General features: G+C 43.6%; 2 protein-coding genes across 3 annotated transcripts in view; one reads left to right on the forward strand and one right to left on the reverse strand.

The window, feature by feature from the left end:
* The window catches only part of SLC25A47 (solute carrier family 25 member 47), a 45,370-nt gene extending 40,184 nt beyond the window's left edge, over nucleotides 1-5,186 (reverse strand). Inside the window, exon 1 of the mRNA XM_039535622.1 lies at nucleotides 5,075-5,186. The gene's annotated coding sequence lies outside the window, so the exon portion shown is untranslated. The remainder of the gene's footprint in view (nucleotides 1-5,074) is intronic.
* Nucleotides 5,187-5,421: 235 nt separating this feature from the next.
* On the forward strand, nucleotides 5,422-17,633 carry SLC25A29 (solute carrier family 25 member 29). 2 transcript variants are annotated; one of them, XM_039535625.1, is made up of 5 exons: nucleotides 5,422-5,866; nucleotides 10,503-10,546; nucleotides 12,640-12,674; nucleotides 15,587-15,670; nucleotides 16,669-17,633. In XM_039535625.1, the coding sequence occupies exon 5, from the start codon at nucleotides 16,702-16,704 to the stop codon at nucleotides 17,410-17,412; it is 711 nt and encodes a 236-aa protein (XP_039391559.1). In that variant the 5' UTR covers nucleotides 5,422-5,866; nucleotides 10,503-10,546; nucleotides 12,640-12,674; nucleotides 15,587-15,670; nucleotides 16,669-16,701; the 3' UTR covers nucleotides 17,413-17,633. The 2 variants fall into 2 exon arrangements, with proteins under 2 accessions (XP_039391559.1, XP_039391558.1); XM_039535624.1 differs by lacking the exon at nucleotides 12,640-12,674.

Here is a 17,633-nt window from a genome sequence, read left to right on the forward strand (position 1 = left end):
CTGTGCACGGTCCCTGCTGCAGCCCCGCACACCACACGGCTGGGGTGCATGGCCCTGGCGGAAGTCGCCAGATAGGGGCTGCAGAATCCTCCTGGTTCCAGCTCCAGTTGCAGTGCAGCGGCGCACAGTCCCGCCTCTGCCTCCGGAAGCCCTAGAAGTCACGGAGTTCCAGTAAAGTCACGGAATCCATGACTGCTGTGACCTCCGTGACTAGATCGCAGCCTTACTCATGACTTCTCAAATTATACCTTACAAGGCATATTTTGTACAAAATATACCATAATCATATCACAGTGGTGAATGCGGGGGTTCCAGGGTGCTATTTTGAGGTACAGAGTGTCACCCCTATGCTAGCCTTCTGGAATCTGTTTATATTAATATCCAGTACCTAGTACTTCTCAGGAGGGCCTGTGTTTTTGCAACGCTAGCTGTGTTTTTGCCAAGTTCATGTACTGGACAGTGAACTTGTAAGCAAGTATCTGCTTTATGACAGGGTCTGATTTTGGTTCATAGCCTGGTTCTTGCAGACTTTGGTTCAGGCATCAGGCCTTGCACCAGACCCGGTGCTCCAGGCTCCCTTCCTTCTATTACACAAGATAGGAGCCCTTTCCCCTTATTTCAGTTCAATTCCACTACCCAACCGGTTCTGAGCTGTGTATCTTTATGGTGACTCCTCAAGTGTCACTGGAAGAATTCTTATTCAGAGGAAGCTTTCTGTAGCCATACTTTCCCTCCCGTTCATCAACAGATGGCAGAGTTTGGCGTTTCTGTCCACCTGGAATTATAGCTTTATACAGATGAAACAGCGATGTGGCCATTCTTCCCTCTGTCCACCAACAAATGGGAACAGAGAGCACCTTACCTTCTAGAGCAGGGGGCAGCAACCTATGGCATGCGTGCCAAAGGCGGCATCTGAGATGATTTTGAGTGGCACTCACACTGCCCAGGTCCCGGCCACTGGTCCTGGGGGCTCTGCTGCCGGCCTGGGGGTCCTATCCCCGGTCCCCTGCCACCCGGATTCCCATCCGTCAGTCCCCTGCCACCCGGGGTCCCATCCGTCAACCCCGCTCAGCCCACTGCCGGCCCCGGGGTCCCAGCCACCAATCCCAGGGGCTCTGTTGCCATCCTGGGGTCCCAGCTGCTGGCCCGGGGCTCTGCTCCTGGCCTCGGCCCGGGGCTCTGCAGCCGCCCCCAGCTCTGGCCCACTGGCCCCAGTCTGGGGCAGTGAGGGGTGCAGACAAGGCAAGAAGGGGCGCAGCTCAGCACCCCCACCTTACACATTTTTCCAGCGCCCCTGTACTGGGATATTTTTAAGTCCTGATTTGCTGCTTACATCACTATCCCATCACATGGAACAGCACATTGCGTTCGACGTGCATGCCCTCTGTCGCGATTTTTTTCCCCACTGTAAGTTGAGGATACATTTGACAAAATGTCAGCTCCTAAGAAAGCAAAGTTAGATGTCCGTTCATTTCAGCCTTCTTGGACAGACACATTTGGATTTATTCAAAAGAAGGACCGTGCTGTTTGTGCTTTCTGCTGAGAAAGTGTTGTTTGTCGCACATCAAGTGTTCGACACTTTCAAACAAAGCACGAGAAAACCTTTCTTGACGAAGCAGACAAGACTGAATCAATCAAAAAGGCAGTAGCAGGATATGAGAAGCAAAGCAGTGTTTTTAAATGCTTAAGTGTAAGTAAAAATCAAGTAAAAGAAGGAAGTTACAAGATTGCACAGTCCATTGCAAAAAACGGAAAGCCGTTTACAGATGGGGAATATATAAAAGTTTTTCTCAGCAGTTCGGAGGTTTTGTTCAATGATTTGCCAAATAAAGATGCGTATCTAGAATAAAAGAACTGCCTGCCTCTGCCAGAACAGTTGAGAGACACATAAGCGAAATGGCAGAAAACATTAAGGAAAAGGAGACAACTGCATTAAAAGACACAGCAGTGTTTGGCGTTGCAGTTGATGAGAGCGTGGATATAAATGACGTTCCACGTTTGGTAGCTGTTGCAAGATATTGTGCTTCTGATGAAATCCAAGAGGAACTTTGTTGTCTAAAACCCCTGCGTGGCACAACAAAGGCGGGAGATATAGCGGAAACTTTTGTAAACTATTTTGAAGAACAAAGAGTTGATATCAGAAAAATATTGTGTGTGACAACAGATGGTGCTCCTGCCATGGTCAGAAAACAGAAGGGATTTGTAAAGTTAGTTGAAGATCAAATTGGCCGCCTGACAGTCAAATTTCACTGTATCATCCATCAAGAAAACCTGTGTGCTAAAATTTCTAATTCAGAGCTTAATAATGTGTTGAATACAGTGGTGCAAATTGTGAATGTCCTTGTTGCTCAATCTGCTTTGACTCACAGACAGTTTCAAGCACTGCTAGAAGAGATGGACAGTGCTTATAATAAGCAACAAAGAGTCCTGTGGCACCTTATAGACTTACAGACGTATTGGAGAATAAGCTTTCGTGGGTGAATACCCACTTCATCAGATGCATGCTTATAATGACATTCCACTTCACAGCAACATTTGGTGGCAAAGGTTTTGGTGCGCTTTGTAAACTGTTTTGATGCAACCAAGGCTTTTTTGTCAGAAAAAGGACAAAACTACCCCGAACTGGATGATAACAAATAGCTGTGTAAGCTCATGTTTCTAACTGACATCACTGCTCACCTAAATGAACTCAACCTCTGTCTCCAGGATGCAGGGCAAACGGTTCTGGATCTTTATGAAGCCTGGAAGGCATTTGTTGTAAAACCAGCAGTTTTTTCTAGGGACATTTGAACTTTGACTTTCCGCTACTTCCAACACATAAAAGCGCTATCAACACGTTGCACTGTCAGTGTCGATGAGATTGGAATGTACATGCAAGAACTGGAATCAGAATTTTCTGACAGATTTCAAGATTTCCAGCAATTTGGCCAATGCTTTCTTTTCTAATTAAATCTGAAAAGTTAAATGAAAGCAATTTGGATTTGTCTGTATTTCAGTGGATGGGTGTTGAAGATTTTGAAATGCAGCTCATTCACTTAAAAAGCTCAGAATTGTGGACATCAAAGTTTGGAGATCTGCGGAGTGCACTTGAAGCTACTGAGAGAGATCATGGGGCCTCTATTCCGACCTGCTGGACGTCCCTGCCAGTGAAATTTAACTGTTTGAAGAAAAGTGCATTTGCAATGCAATCTGTCCTCTGTCCCTCTCGGAGCCAGTTAACAACTGATCACTCAGAAGCCTGTGCGCAGCTTAAAGTATCCAAATATGTGCCAGACACTGGAAAACTCAGCAAGGAAAAGCAAGGGCAAGGATCACACTAAACTGATAAGATCTGCATTTTAATTTAATTTTAAATGAAGCTTCTTAAACATTTTAAAAACTTTTTTTACTTTACATACAACAATAGTTTAGGTATATATTATAGAGAAAGACCTTCTAAAAACATTAAAATGTATTACTGGCATGCAAAACCTTAAATTCGAGTGAATAAATGAAGACCTGGCATACCACGTCTGAAAGGTTGCCAACCCCTGTTCTAGAGCTTCAGAGCACAGGGAATACATCAACAGAGCGGGTTTCATGGGCAAACGGTTCTTGTTAAATGAAAGAAAGATTATAGATAACAAGTATTACATGTAAACAGCTGTATGTTTATCAACAGCAGTTTACTGGTCCAGTTGAAACTGAGAAATTCCTACAGTTTTACTAGGAATTGAGGATATTTACATACTTGTACATTGCTAATTCCTGTAGACAACAATAGTATAGAAAACACTTTCCTTTTCAGTGATCACTACCAGGTAGCTGTAGTGTACACTATAGCACCATCTTCTATCTGTCTTAGTACTTAAATGCCCCACTTACCATGGTATCTGTACACCTTGTTAATCTGTTTATTCACACAAAACCCCGGTAAGATAGGGAAACAGACAGGACATAGAAAAAGGGGAACATATTCAGGACCCTAAATCTCATTTTCAAACATGACTAAGGGCTTGTCTACACAGTGCAGTAATGAGCTCTAAATGGGTGTGATTTCTAAAACATACTATGATTGGTTGGCATAGACCTCTCCGGTGCACTTTAAAATAGTGCTGTTTAAAACAGTACTACATTAAAGAAACACACTAAAGAACTTTTAGTGTGCACCAGCAGAATCTGCAAGGACCAGCTAATGTGCAACATATTAGTGTGCTTTAGAAATCACACCTCCATAGAGCACATTTTAACCTGTCACTTTTATGTAAAATTTCCAGAACTGCCTAAGTGACTTGACAAGGGCCACACAGGAACTCTAAGGCAGAGGATGGAATTGAACCAGGTCTCAATAGTGCCCTTACCTGTAATTGCCTTGTTAGATAGCTATAAAAACAAGGGAAGGGAAGACTGGGATGAACAATATAGGCAGGAAACCTTTTTAAGATAGCCAAACATCAATTTAAAAAAAAAACCACATTTTTGTCTGAAGCTGCACGTACCACATGAACAGACCCCCACTGACTTCATCGAGGCTCTTCTCTGGCCTCACTTGCAAGATAAGAGTCCACATTTTGATGAAGAGGGAAACTGAATACTATTAGCAGATTTTAAAAAGCTATGCCATCTTAACAGGAGTCCGTCTTGTGCGAACATCACTGTGCAGAACTCGAGAGAAATCCTCCTTCTCTACCCAGAAAATTTATATTGACTGGAACCCTAGGAATCCGAATAGGAAAAACTGTATAAAAGTGAAAGGCAATTCACAGCAGCATATTGCTAATACTGATCTATACCATAGACAGCTGCATAGTGTTTTATAAAGACACCCACATCACATCCTTCATGGTCTCAGTCATGATAAAAATCTATCATTGATTCTCTGGAACCATTAATTCTGCATTAGGCCTGGTCTACAGCATTTTTTGGTTGGGGGTGTTATTTTATACAACTCCAGCTAAATTGGTACCGCTCTAGTCTAGTGCAGACATGGAGAACGCGATACTGGGGTAACAGCATCCCCGCTAGGGGGCCGTACTGCTTTAGCTGTATCAGTTCCGAAAGCGATACAAGAGATTTTTTAAGTGTGAACCAATACAGCCCGCAGGTTGTCCAATACCCGCCTCCGTCTGAATCTCCGCTCAATTTGGAGCGGCCCTCAGCGCAGTGCGTGAGGCTTCAGAACCGCTGCTTCAGCCGGCTCAAGAGCAGGCGGGGTGACGGTGGAGCAGCGGCTGCATTATTACGAGAGCTACCAGGCTGAAAAAGCCCTTTGTCAGCCCGCCCTGCATGTGACGGGGCCGGCTCCCGGCTGGCATCTTGCAGGGCAGCGATAGGCTCTGCCCCAGGCCGGAACGCCGGGGCCGGGCCCCAGCCCGGAGAGGCGAGAGCACAAAGCACCCGCCAGCCTCGCGGGTTCTTTGTCTCCGCGACTTCCACCCTCCTCCCCAAGCGCTTCAGCCGCCCCCGAGCAGCCGCCAATCGGCAGCCAGGCGGAGGGCTCAGCCGGAGGGGTGTTGTCTCGCCCGCTGCCGCTGATTGGCGGCTTCCCCTTCCCCATAAGGCGCCGTCTCCCCCCGCCTCCCAGCGTCAGAAATAGAAAGGGCGAGAGCGGAGCAGAGCCGGTGGTGCGGCGCGGGGCTGGAACGTGTGCCGGGCGCTCCTGCCATCGCTACCCGGGGGAGGCCTCGCGAGTCCCCGACCCCGAGCCGTCGACCCCCGCATCCGGCCCCTGCAATCCCGAGGCAGCCGCCGGAGCAGCAGCGGTGGTGCCCCCGTGCAGCGAGGGGGCAGCGGCAGCAGCAGCAGCAGCAGCAGCACCCACCGGGCCTGCAGCAAGGGGCCGCGGAGAGCAGGATGGCGCTGGATTTCCTGGCGGGCTGCGTTGGCGGTAAGAGAGGAGCGAGGCTCCCCCCCTCCCGGCGCTGGGGCTCCGCGCGAGCGGCGCCGGTGGACGGGCGCGTGCCTGGGCATTGCTGCAGCGATCCGGTTACATAAGCGGCTGCCAGCAGCCAGGGGCGGGAGCTGCGCAGAGCGAAGGGACCCTGCGCTGGGGCAGAGCAGGGGCCGCTTGGGGGGTGCCCCGGAGATGGGGGTGGATCGGCTGGGGAGGAGGATTCCAAGCGCCGGCGGATCCTTCCCCGCCCCGCGGCTGCTGGCGTGGCAGCTTCGCTCTGCCAGCGCCGGGAGCTTGACGCCTCCGCTCGCTCCGCGCGCCCTGAATGGCTCCGGCGCTTTGTAGGGGCCGGGCTGGGCCCATTGTCTCTGCCCGCGGCTGGAGCGTGCGCGGAGCTGGAGCAGGAGGTGAGTCAGCGCCCAGGAGTCGGGTTTCTTCGCGGAAACGCGAGTTCTGCTCCGTCCAGGGCCGCCAGGAGCAAAGGGGGCGGAGCTTGAACAATGAGCCGCACCTCTGTCCCCGTTCCCCAGCTGCTCCCCAGCCCGGTCACCTCCTCTGGCGCACGTCCTGAGCCCCTTCAGCTCCATTTCCCCCCAGAACAGCCACCACTTCCGCCCTCCCTCCCAGCCACCTCACAACGTGCAAACCCCTGTTTCTTGTGCGCAATACACACCCCGTGTAGCTCTTACACTAGCTTCCATTGCCTGCCCACACGTACAGAGCACACAAAGGGAACTCTCATTCCTGCTAATCACATTGATGGGAAACGTGCCTAGATGCGGCATTAGCTCCTTTCTTAAGCTTAAGTACTTCCCCTAGCAGGGGATGCCAGGGCAGGTGGGAAGGCCCTGCAAGGGTAGGGTATGGCACCCACTTGGCAATCTGTACCTGTGTTTCTTCTGAATTGTGCACAGCCTCTAACTTCTGTGTAGGGAGTTGCTTGCCTGCCTCTGGCTATAGCTGTGAACTCCAGAGAGCCAGAGATCTTATCTCTGTTAGAAAGAATAGAGGTGTTTTCCATTAACAAGTCAAGGACTAAGGATCAGTGGAGCCATCTGAATAAAACAATGCAAGTGTAACCTTTCTCTTTCTCCCTTGGAAGAGATGTTAGATGGTTAGCTAGCTGACTGGCAGTAAAACCTTTTACATAGAAGGTAGAGAGGGGAGGGAAAATACTATTGGAATCCAGTGCTTTGTAAATGAAGTATATAGTCATCAGGGTGGATTTGATTTTAAATCAAGTTGATTTAAATCACTAGTTATGTAGAAATCCATGATTACATCGAGTCTTCCTAAGTGCGTTCTTGTTGGCTGTTATAACCTTTAATACATATTCTTCACAACTCAGAGATAGATGAGACCCAAACTGGGTCTCATCTACACTCAGGGTACGTCTACACTACCTGCTGGATTGGCCGGCAGCAGTCGATCCAGTGGGGATTGATTGATCGTGTCTAGACGCAATAAATCGAGACAACCCCCCACCCCAAGCCCTCTCACGTTGACTCCTGTACTCCAGTGCCATGAGAGGCGCAGGCAGAGTCGATGCAGTGAAGACACCATGGCAAGTCGATCTAAGTACGTCAGTAGCTGAAGTTGCATAACTTGGATTCTTCCCCACCCCTCCCACCAGGGCTCAGAAAGCTCTCAAGACGTCTGGAATATGATGCTCAGTTTCACTCTTGTTTCTACTGCCTGACACTCCCTTCTCACATTTATCTCTAGACTACTTCTCCTTGTCCAGATCTATTCCACCCCCAACAATCTTCTATTCACTGAACTTTTTGAAACTTTGCACTTTTAGAGAGCGGTAAGGGATTGATTCTGTACACAAATTTGCAGAGGGACACTAGGGTTGAGGTCTGTTATTTCTCACCTCTGTATATTTTATTTAAAAACATTTTTGCTGTTAACAAGCATGTTATCCCCTGAGACACACATCCACAGTTTGAGAACTGTAAAACTAAGCATCTCTGATAGTATCTTCTAGACTTAGCACTGAGTCCCATTGGGTAGATGGATTATTTAGGTTAATCTTTCTATACAGAAGCCCCTGGAACCCCATAAGATTGGGGTCCCTGATCCATGAACTATTGGAACTCACTCAAAAGCTTTTTTTAAACATTACATGAATATATTGTCTTATACTTTAGAATTTATAATATCTATTCCACGATAATATCTTTGAGCTATAATGATCTTTAGATTGGTTTTTTCTTAAAAAGCATTTTATAAAAAAATCTGATTTAAATTAAAAAATCATTTTTTTTCATTGATTTTTATTCACCCTGATAGTTGTGGTGTAGGGGATGTGCTAGATATTTAACACCATATGTTCTGATTTATACATCAGAATTTCATAGAGGATTTAAATACAGTAACTCCTCACTTAATGTTGTAGTTATGTTCCTGAAAAATGTGACTTTAAGTGAAACGATGTTAAGCAAATCCAATTTCCCTATAAGAATTAATGTAAATGAGGGGGTTAGGTTCCAGGGGAATTTTTTACACACACGTGTTTTTTTTGTTTTTTTTTTTAAACTAACAATTTAATACTGGTACACAGTGATGATGATTGTGAAGCTTGGTTGAGGTGTAGGAGTCAGAAGGTGAGAGATTTCCGAGGGAATGCCTTACTGCTAAATGATGAACTAGCAACTGGCTGAGCCCTCAGGGTTAACTCTCACTCTAGAAGGCAGCAGGAATGGAGGGAGGGGAGACAGCATGGCAGACAGACACACCCACTGTGGGTGTGGTGTGTTGCGCATTTCCCCTTTAAGTACACTGACCCTACTCTTAAGTACACTGCCTTGTTAATTAGATCAGCTTGCTGAGACTGCAGCTGCTGCCAGCAAGCTCCCTCTGTCCTGAGCCCTGTCCTGTGTCCTCCCTGTTCTATGGAAGATGGGGGGAGGTGGGGGACACCCTGACATCCCTCTTCCTCTTCCCCAAGCAAGCAGGAGTCTCTGGGAGCAGCTCCAAGGCAGAGGGCAGGAGCAGCACATGGCAGTGGGGGGAGGGACAGCTGAACTGCCAGCAATTGATAGCCTGCTGCGTGGCTGCTGCACAGGGAACTTAAGGAGGCTGCGGGTCCACCCTGGTTCCAGGCCTCCACCAGCTAGCTGCCACAGGCTGTTCTTCCTGCAAGCAGGCAGCTGCCAAACAACGTTAGAAGGGAGCATTGCACAGCTTTAAGTGAGCATGTTCCCTAATTGATCAGCAACGAAACAGTGTTAGCCGGGATGACTTTAAGTGAGGAGTTACTGTACTTAGGGATAGATTCACAAAAGGACTTAAACACCAAACTCCCACAATAAGGCCCTAGTGGGATTCACAAAATGCCTGCTTAGCTGCCCCCTAACCCTGTAAGTGCCTACAGTTGCTCAGCACCTAAGTTTTTGCAGTAAAAGTTCTCTAGGTGCCTTATGTTTTTTGCCTTTGCTTGCTGCACCAAGGCGTCTGGACACCTAAGCCCCAGTGCAATGCTATGACCAGCAGCAGATAGGTGTTCCTATTGTAAGTTGCCACTGACTTAATATGGTAAAGCATGCCCAGACCATGCCTACCAGGTAAGGCCCCTATAGGGAAGCTTACACAAAACAGCAGGGGAGGAGGAGAACATTGACAACCGTCCCACACACATTCTGTTTTTAGGCCAGTGGTTAGGGTACTCACCTGGGCTGTGGGAGACCCCTGGTTCAAGTCCCCCCTTCACAAAGGGAAAAGTATTTGAACAGGGATCTGCCCTCCTCTCAGGTGAGTGTCCTAGTCAGTGAGCTGGGGTATATTCTGATGTGGGCCTTCTTCCATCTCTTCTGCTGAAGCTTTTCCCCTGTAGATAACTACTGAAAGAATCATTGGTGCTTGGGACTGGATTGTGGGTCTCAACTCCCAGGCCAGTCATCTATCCACCAGGCTAGAGTCATATTTTCTGTCTCTCACCCAGTGATTCTTTCATTATTTATCCACAGTGCAATATCTTACCACAGGCAATCTAGAGGGAGCACTCATCTGAGAGGTGACAGATCTCTCAATTCTCTTTCTCTCCCCCCCCCCGCCTTCCATTCAGTTAGAATTTGCTCGAGTCCTATCAGGAGTGCTGTGTTTGGACACTGCTTTCCACCACATCTGGAAAGATTGTCTGCCTATTCTTACAAGAAGCCTTGTTTGTCTCAGTTTTGCTCCTATCCGGTAAAGATCATAAATACCTGACGATCATTTCCACTTCAAGGAAATCTGTCACTTCTACATAGACATGCCTGTGGTACCACAATATTTGCCTGCTGGGGATGACGACGTCCATAGATTTTAAGGCCAGAAGGGATCATTAGATAATATAGCCTGACTGCCTGAATAACACACCACAGAATTTCACCCTTTAGCCCAGTGACTTGTTTGGCTAACACATTTTCCAGAAAGCTATCTAGTCTTAATTTGAAAACATCAAGAGATAGAGAATCCACTGCTTCCCCTGGTAATTTGTACCATATGTGGCCTGCCTGTAACAAAGTGCACCTGAAATTACACCTAGAGTTACCGGCTCATTCTAGGACTACTGTAGTGTTGGATTGCTGTAAGGGAAAAAATACTGGATCATACAACCATAAAACTGCCATTTATCTTGTTGCAGGTGCTGCTGGCGTGCTAGTAGGACATCCATTTGACACTGTTAAGGTGGGTTGATTTTTTGAACAGGTTTAACTTCCACACTCTAGGCAGAAAGTAGTGCAAAAGTATTTACAAGGGGGGAAAAAAATATAAACACTGGCATTTCAGAAGCTTAAGCCTGATGGTCCAAAACTTGAAGCAATCCTTTTCAAGTATTCTTCTAGACTTGCTGAAGCCCCAGATCTTTAAAAGCAAATGAAAACCATTTGAATGTAAGATTGAAACCAGTAACAGGACAGAGTTTAAACTTCAGAATTTAGAATTCCCTGCAGCTGTTTATCACTGATGTCTAAAACTGCCTGTTCCCTCTCTTGTAATTTAATCTTATTTTGTTATGGGCTGGAATTTTTCCTTTTTTTAAAAAAAAAAAACAAAACAAAAAACTTTCCTAGTCTCTCTGAAAGCATTGTTTGTTAGATCATAGTGAACAAAAGCAATTAACAGCATGAAGCAGCAGTTTCACAATTTGACACACTGTTTTGGACTTTTCGTTTTCCTCTTCAAGGAATCTTTTTACCTTTCCTAGCCAGAATTGTTTTTCCTTTGATACACTAATGACTATCAGCTGTATCTATTCTGTGCAGATAGACCGAGATTTAGGAGTCAAGTAGCTAGAAATAGAAGGCATATTAAATAAAAGGGTAGTATTTTCAGAATTGGCTGTGTCTCTTGGAAAGTCAATGAGGCCTAGGCTCCTAAGTGTCTGTCACTTTTCAAAATGGGATATAGGCACTTTGAGAGTTTTACTCTGTCTTAGGCACCTGTAAAGGCAGAATATAGAAGACGTACCCAGTACTAAATTAATATGCAGTACTTGATACTTTCTCCTCTACAGAGCATGCCATCTCGCATTATGCTTATTAAGTTCAGCACAACACTGGATATCTAAATGCAATAAATAAGGAAAATATCTGAAGGCTATTAAGGGTGTGCATCACCCTATTACATATTTTAGCCACATGGTTTATTATTGAAAAGACTCTCATATCTACTGGGTGTTAAGTTCCTATCAGTCCAATGCAAACTGTTCACACTTCAGTATATGTTAACCTTTGCTGTTAAACAGTTCAGCAGAATTTCACTAAATGCATTCTCCTTGATTGATTGTATTACTTGAATTTGCAACTATTTTTAGAGTTGGTGCAGAGGAAAAGTACTAGGGCCCCACATCTACAAAGATTTAATCACATGCTTAAATTTATGGCTTGTCTAGTTTCATTGACTAAGGTGGAACTACTAAAATGCATGCTTAACTTCAGGTTTTGGGAGATGTTTGTCAGTGGAACTACTGAGAGGATATAAAAATTAAGCAAGTGCTTAAGTCTGAAGAATTGATGCTCTAGTGTTAAATGTTCTAATAGTTTGTAATTTTTTTTAAAACTAAGCATTATTTAATGCACAGTCAGAGCTGGATTGGCCGTAGACTAACTGTTATGACAGTTCAATGGAGTATTGTCAATTTCTGTAACTGTTTTCATAGTTGTTGCTTTATTAAATCCAGGGTAACTTATTTTCGTACTGGTAGAAGGAAATAGCCTTTCCTACCTTTTCCATACTGGAGAATACAATATTAACCACTATTAAAGTGTGGGGAAAACTAAGAATTTTTAACCAGTCTTTAAAAGGAGAGACCCGTTTACAAAATGCGGCCTCCTGTGTGTTCTGTTAAGATTAACTCTACAGTACTGATGAGGATTAGATGGCTAATTGGATTGTGGGGTTTTTTTTTAACTATACTAAAGTGTTAATACAGTAATTTAAAAAATGAGGAAGCTGCATCAATAGAGCCAAAATTCTGCTTCCTCCTCAACTTTTAAACCTTTTTGCTAGCAATCATACTTCATAAGGGCAAAAACATGGGGGAGAGGGAAGGTGGGATTTTTGGGGGTGGGAATGGTGGAAACACATAGGATAAAGAAATAATTTCTACAATCATGCTAAAACAAATCAAACAGATTGAGTCTAATCTCAAAAGTGGCAAACTCCCTTTCCCTGGTTTGTTGATGTAATGTGTAAAATTGCTTTGTTGCTTTTAACTGCCTTTACTTTCTGAGCTAGGGGCTGTCTTCATTAACAGCAAAAGTGTTACTTTGTTGTAGATGACAGATAAGCCTCATCACTGGAGAGTTACCTAGTAAGTATAGACCAGGTGAACACTTCTGTTTCTCTCAGTCTTAATTTATTCCAAAATGTATGATTAGTTCAGACAACCTTATATAGTTTTTCCCCCCCTGCCCTTTTTAGTTTTAAATTGATGTGTCCCATTACTAGTGTTCTGAATTGGAGGGAGTGGGGTATGAGAATCCCTTTTTTTTTTTTTAATGGGAACACTTTTAAGTCTATAGATTTCTTCTGAAACTCTTTCTGGTGTGCATTTCTCACCATGTGCTTAAGGTTGTGCACAAAGTGGTTGTGAAACTGGATCTTGGGCACACTTTTTCAATTGATCTGTCTCATCCACTCCTTAAATTTGGAGGGCATATGTTTAGTTTAGACATGTCTAAAATGCACCAAACTTGTGCACACGTAATATTTGCTTTTTTTGCTGCTTGCTCTTTGATATCTTAAAACAAATTTTCAGTAATTGTAAAGTGAAGTTACTTTTGGGCCTGCCTATTTAAATCACCATGAATTGTCAGATGCAGGAAGGCGGAAGATAAGAATTTATCAGCAGATTAATGATATAGTATAATTTTGTAATAAAACTCACCTCTGTGCAGACTCTCATAAGCCAAATTGCATAGCATAAAAGCATCAAACTTTATTTTCTGCTCAAAATACTAAAATGTGGCAGTGAGGCATGGATAAATTGCATTTATGAAACATTTACCTCCACTGTGCCAGTTAACACATCTCTGTCCTGACTAGTTCTGACATTAACAATTGAAGTGTTTTCAAACAGCTGCCATTTAAAAAACAAAATCCTTCCCATCATATCTAGATTTGGTGTTTTTATGCCCAATTATACGGGCCTAAGGTTTGAGAGGTAGTATTCAGTCCTGTCCAAGTGATCGGTTCAAGGTCCAATATTTCAGTTAGGGCTAGAAACTGGAGCTTTATACCAAAGGTTCCAATGTGGATACAGAGCACACTTCTGGTAGCTTTTATCTGAAAACACTTAAGTATAGAAGAGTTATTGGGCAAAGAAAGGTCTTAAACTTAAGTTTATTGCCTTTACTTCCAAGGCCTATACAGCTGGGACTCATTGTAAACAAGGCAACTTGGCTTTACAGCCAGGGGATATGAAAAATAGTACCAATAAAATTAATCTGATTGCTCTTTTATTCATGGTAGTGTAGTATAAAATTTATTGGCATTGCTCGGCATGAGCTTCATAGCTCACTTAACGGCTCTGCTACTTGTAACAAATCCCAAATTCAGGCTGATAAATCTTTCACACCCCTCTATCACATTCAGTAATCTGTAGGAAATTAAGAGGCTATGATCTCTTTAAATCACATTGTAAACTTAGTTCAGTGTGGTTTGTGACTGGTTTAATATCTCACTCTGTACTTCAATATCTTTGGAGTGAGTTGTCTTGCCATAAGGCAGGCTAAAAATGGTACTCTTGTGCTTAGATAATTCAAACCATCTTTTGCTTTTAAAAAGTGACCCTTGACATTTAGTTTGCATATTACATGGTCTAGTTCTTTGAGGAAAATACTAATGATATTTAACTTTGAAAGTAAATTTTACTGTCTCTTTTTAAAAGTGAAAACTAAATATGAAACTTGAACAAAAAAAATGGCCAAAATCCTTTCCTGACCCACACATTGCCTTTGCTGTCATAGATATTCTGCTGTTGCTGTATGCATGGGTCTTCCATTGTTACCAGTGGGAGCTTTAAGCAGATAAGGAGAACAGTTACTGGGGTCAAGAATCCATCATCCAAATTGGAGAACTAGGGTATCTAGAATTAAAAGTTCTTTTAAAAAGCATGTTTTGCTTTGAAATTGCAGCATATTGGATGGCTAATAGGTATCCCCTCCCAAAAGTGCTCACTACCCTGCACTCTGGGAAACAAAGACGAAGTTCTAAGCTTTATCATTCTAGCCAGAATCCACGTTAGTTACTGGAATATGGCTTTTTACATGTGTGTATCTGAGTTTAAAAACATTTTTGAAGTGCAGGAGACAAATTGGGGAGGGCAGGGGGATCAAATTGAAGGCTTAAAGGAGTGGCCTATAAATACATGAGAATATGGGGCCTTCCTCTCACACCCTATCTCATCTCACCCCACGCACAGTTACCGTGGCATCTTTCTGACCAAAAATATACTGTTTCAGTCTAGAAAAACTATGGGTAAATGCATGTTGCATAGGGAGTATATATAAATCAGAGTAAATAAAGATCACTTAGAGTACTGTTGCTTAGAAATATGCTTTTTAAAGCTTATTGAACACTTAAGTTAGCATTCTGCCTTTAAATCCTGGGCCTGCTTTTTTTTAGCAATTTGAAACACCTTAGCAGTACCTGATTTTTCAGAAAGTGCTGAGCACCTGTAAGAAAAATTGCCTCATTAAGGTGGCTTAGGTTGGGCATCCACAAACACTAGTCACTTGTTTGAAAATCTTGGTCCAGACATTCTAAAATTGTTCATTTGAGGACTGATAGTATGTCACTGGCCACATTTCATGCTTAGTTTGTAGATCAGTTATAAAAATTTTCCATTACATCCCAAAGCGTTGTTAATGATATTTGTCATTTAGGTTAAGAATGCATTGGTTTTTAGCATGGGTGAAACCTATAGTCACTGTTCACCCTATTGCACTTTCAACATGGCTAAATATTTCTGTTTTTATAGAAAGGACTTAGTTTAAGGAATGCTTCCCCCCCCCAGGTTTTATCATCTCAAAAGCAATCAACTCCGAACATCTTTTTAAACTGATTTTGCATTGCCATTTATGGCATTCTGGTATCTTTACTGTGTGCTTTGTGTAGACACTACTATAATATACCTCCATATATAGGTACCAAGCACTAGTGTACCAGTTACATCAATATTGCCATACAAATAACTACTTCTTCTCACTAAACTTCTTGTAGGTGCGCCTTCAAGTACAAAGTGTAGAGAAACCTCTCTACCGTGGGACCTACCATTGCTTTCAATCCATCATAAAGCATGAATCAGTAAGTTGCCAATTGCTGTTTTATACAAGGATAAATATATGTATTTAATGTGATTTTAAAAAAAACTATGAAATGGTGGTAGAGTTTTACATTTATCTTAATTGAGCTCCAGAAGAAATGTGTGAGTTTTACCATCAGGACAGGTTTGTTAAGAATTTGCACCAAAACTTTTCAAGCCTGGTTGTCAAAGCACTGGAATGACCTGTAATCTAGATGTCAAATGCATAAACAAGATCCAACGGTTGGAAATTGAAGTCAACAAAATTAACACTTTGGAAATAAGATGCAATTTTTAAAAAAGGGAATTAACAATTGAACACCTTAAATCTCTGTGGAGGGTTCATCACTTGGAGCAGGAGTCCCCAAACTGTAAGGCATGGCCCCCTAGAGGGGTATGGAGGAACATTCGGGGAGGCCCCAGGCCCAGTCCCTACAGTGTGGTGGGGAGGGAGCACCGTAGCTCTGCTCCGCCCCCAGCTGTAGCTACTCTGCTGAGCCAGCTGCAGTAACGGAGGAGGTCCAGACAGATGCCATTACGGGGGGGGGGGGAGCATGACAGGAAAAGTTTGGGCAGCACTGGCTCAAAGTCTTTAAACAAAGACTGAATGTCTTTCTGAAAGATGCTCTAATTCAACTACAAGTTATTGTGCTGGATACAAAAATAGCTGAGTGAAATTTTGTGGTATGTATAATACAAGAAACCTGACTATACGATCATAATTGTCCATGCGACCATTAAGTAGCTATGAGAACTTTTAAACTGGCAATGTTCTTATGCTGAAAGATGCTTTTTGGAGTTCTAGCTTGATCAAATTACTGCTTAATGCAGACAGACAATGTTGTACTTTGTAGGAAATCTGACTGCCACCAGCCATCTTGTTGAGAAGATAGAGCAATAGTTGTACAAGAGCTGAAGAGAGAAGCTTATTTTCTATGCAGTGTTAGAAAATCATTAACACTATTCTTAAATAGCATTTTGTTTTTAATTTATTTTCTAGGCATTTGGACTTTATAAAGGTATTGGGTCACCAATGATGGGACTTACCTTCATTAACGCACTTGTGTTTGGTGTTCAGGGAAACACAATTCGTGCTCTCGGAAAAGACACGCCTCTAAACCAGTTTCTTGCAGGTTCGGCAGCAGGAGCCATTCAGTGTGTGATCTGCTGCCCTATGGAGTTAGCTAAGACAAGAATGCAACTTCAGGGAACAGGTGAATACAATCTAAAGTCAAAGAATTACAAGAATTCTCTAGATTGCTTGGTTAAAATCTACCAAAAGGAAGGTTTGAGAGGCATCAACAGGGGCATGGTTTCCACATTCCTAAGAGAGACACCGAGCTTTGGCTTTTACTTCCTGACCTACGACTCTTTGACCAGATACCTAGGCTGTGAAGTGGAGGACAGTTACATCATCCCTAAATTGCTGTTGGCTGGAGGTATGTCAGGAATTGTATCCTGGCTGTCTACCTATCCTGTGGATGTGATCAAGTCCCGGCTTCAGGCAGATGGAGTCAGAGGAGTTGTTCAATACAATGGAATTCTGGACTGTGTTAGAAAAAGTTACCGTGAGGAAGGTTGGAGGGTGTTTACAAGGGGTCTTACTTCTACGCTTCTCCGAGCTTTCCCTGTCAATGCAGCTACTTTTGCCACTGTCACAGTGTTTCTTATGTATATGAGGTCAGAAGAGAATCTACGTGAATGTGAGGCAGGTCCAGCCATCCAGCAGCCTTCAAGCTTGTGAATTCATTGTTCAGCGATCTAACACAACTGCTACATGTTTATTTCTGGAGTTCTTGTTACAGGGCTTATTTTTGTAAACATTTTATCTATAGAAATTGTGTAAATAAATTCTATCTGTATAAAGGCTGTTACTTAGGATTTCATCTCATCACTTCTATAAACAGCTTATTGCCTTTTTGTAATCAAAATGTGTTAATCCAGGCAATGTAGGGATCTGACTTT

The sequence above is a fragment of the Mauremys reevesii genome, linkage group 4, assembly GCF_016161935.1.
Source record: "Mauremys reevesii isolate NIE-2019 linkage group 4, ASM1616193v1, whole genome shotgun sequence".
NCBI classification, from domain to species: domain Eukaryota; kingdom Metazoa; phylum Chordata; order Testudines; family Geoemydidae; genus Mauremys; species Mauremys reevesii.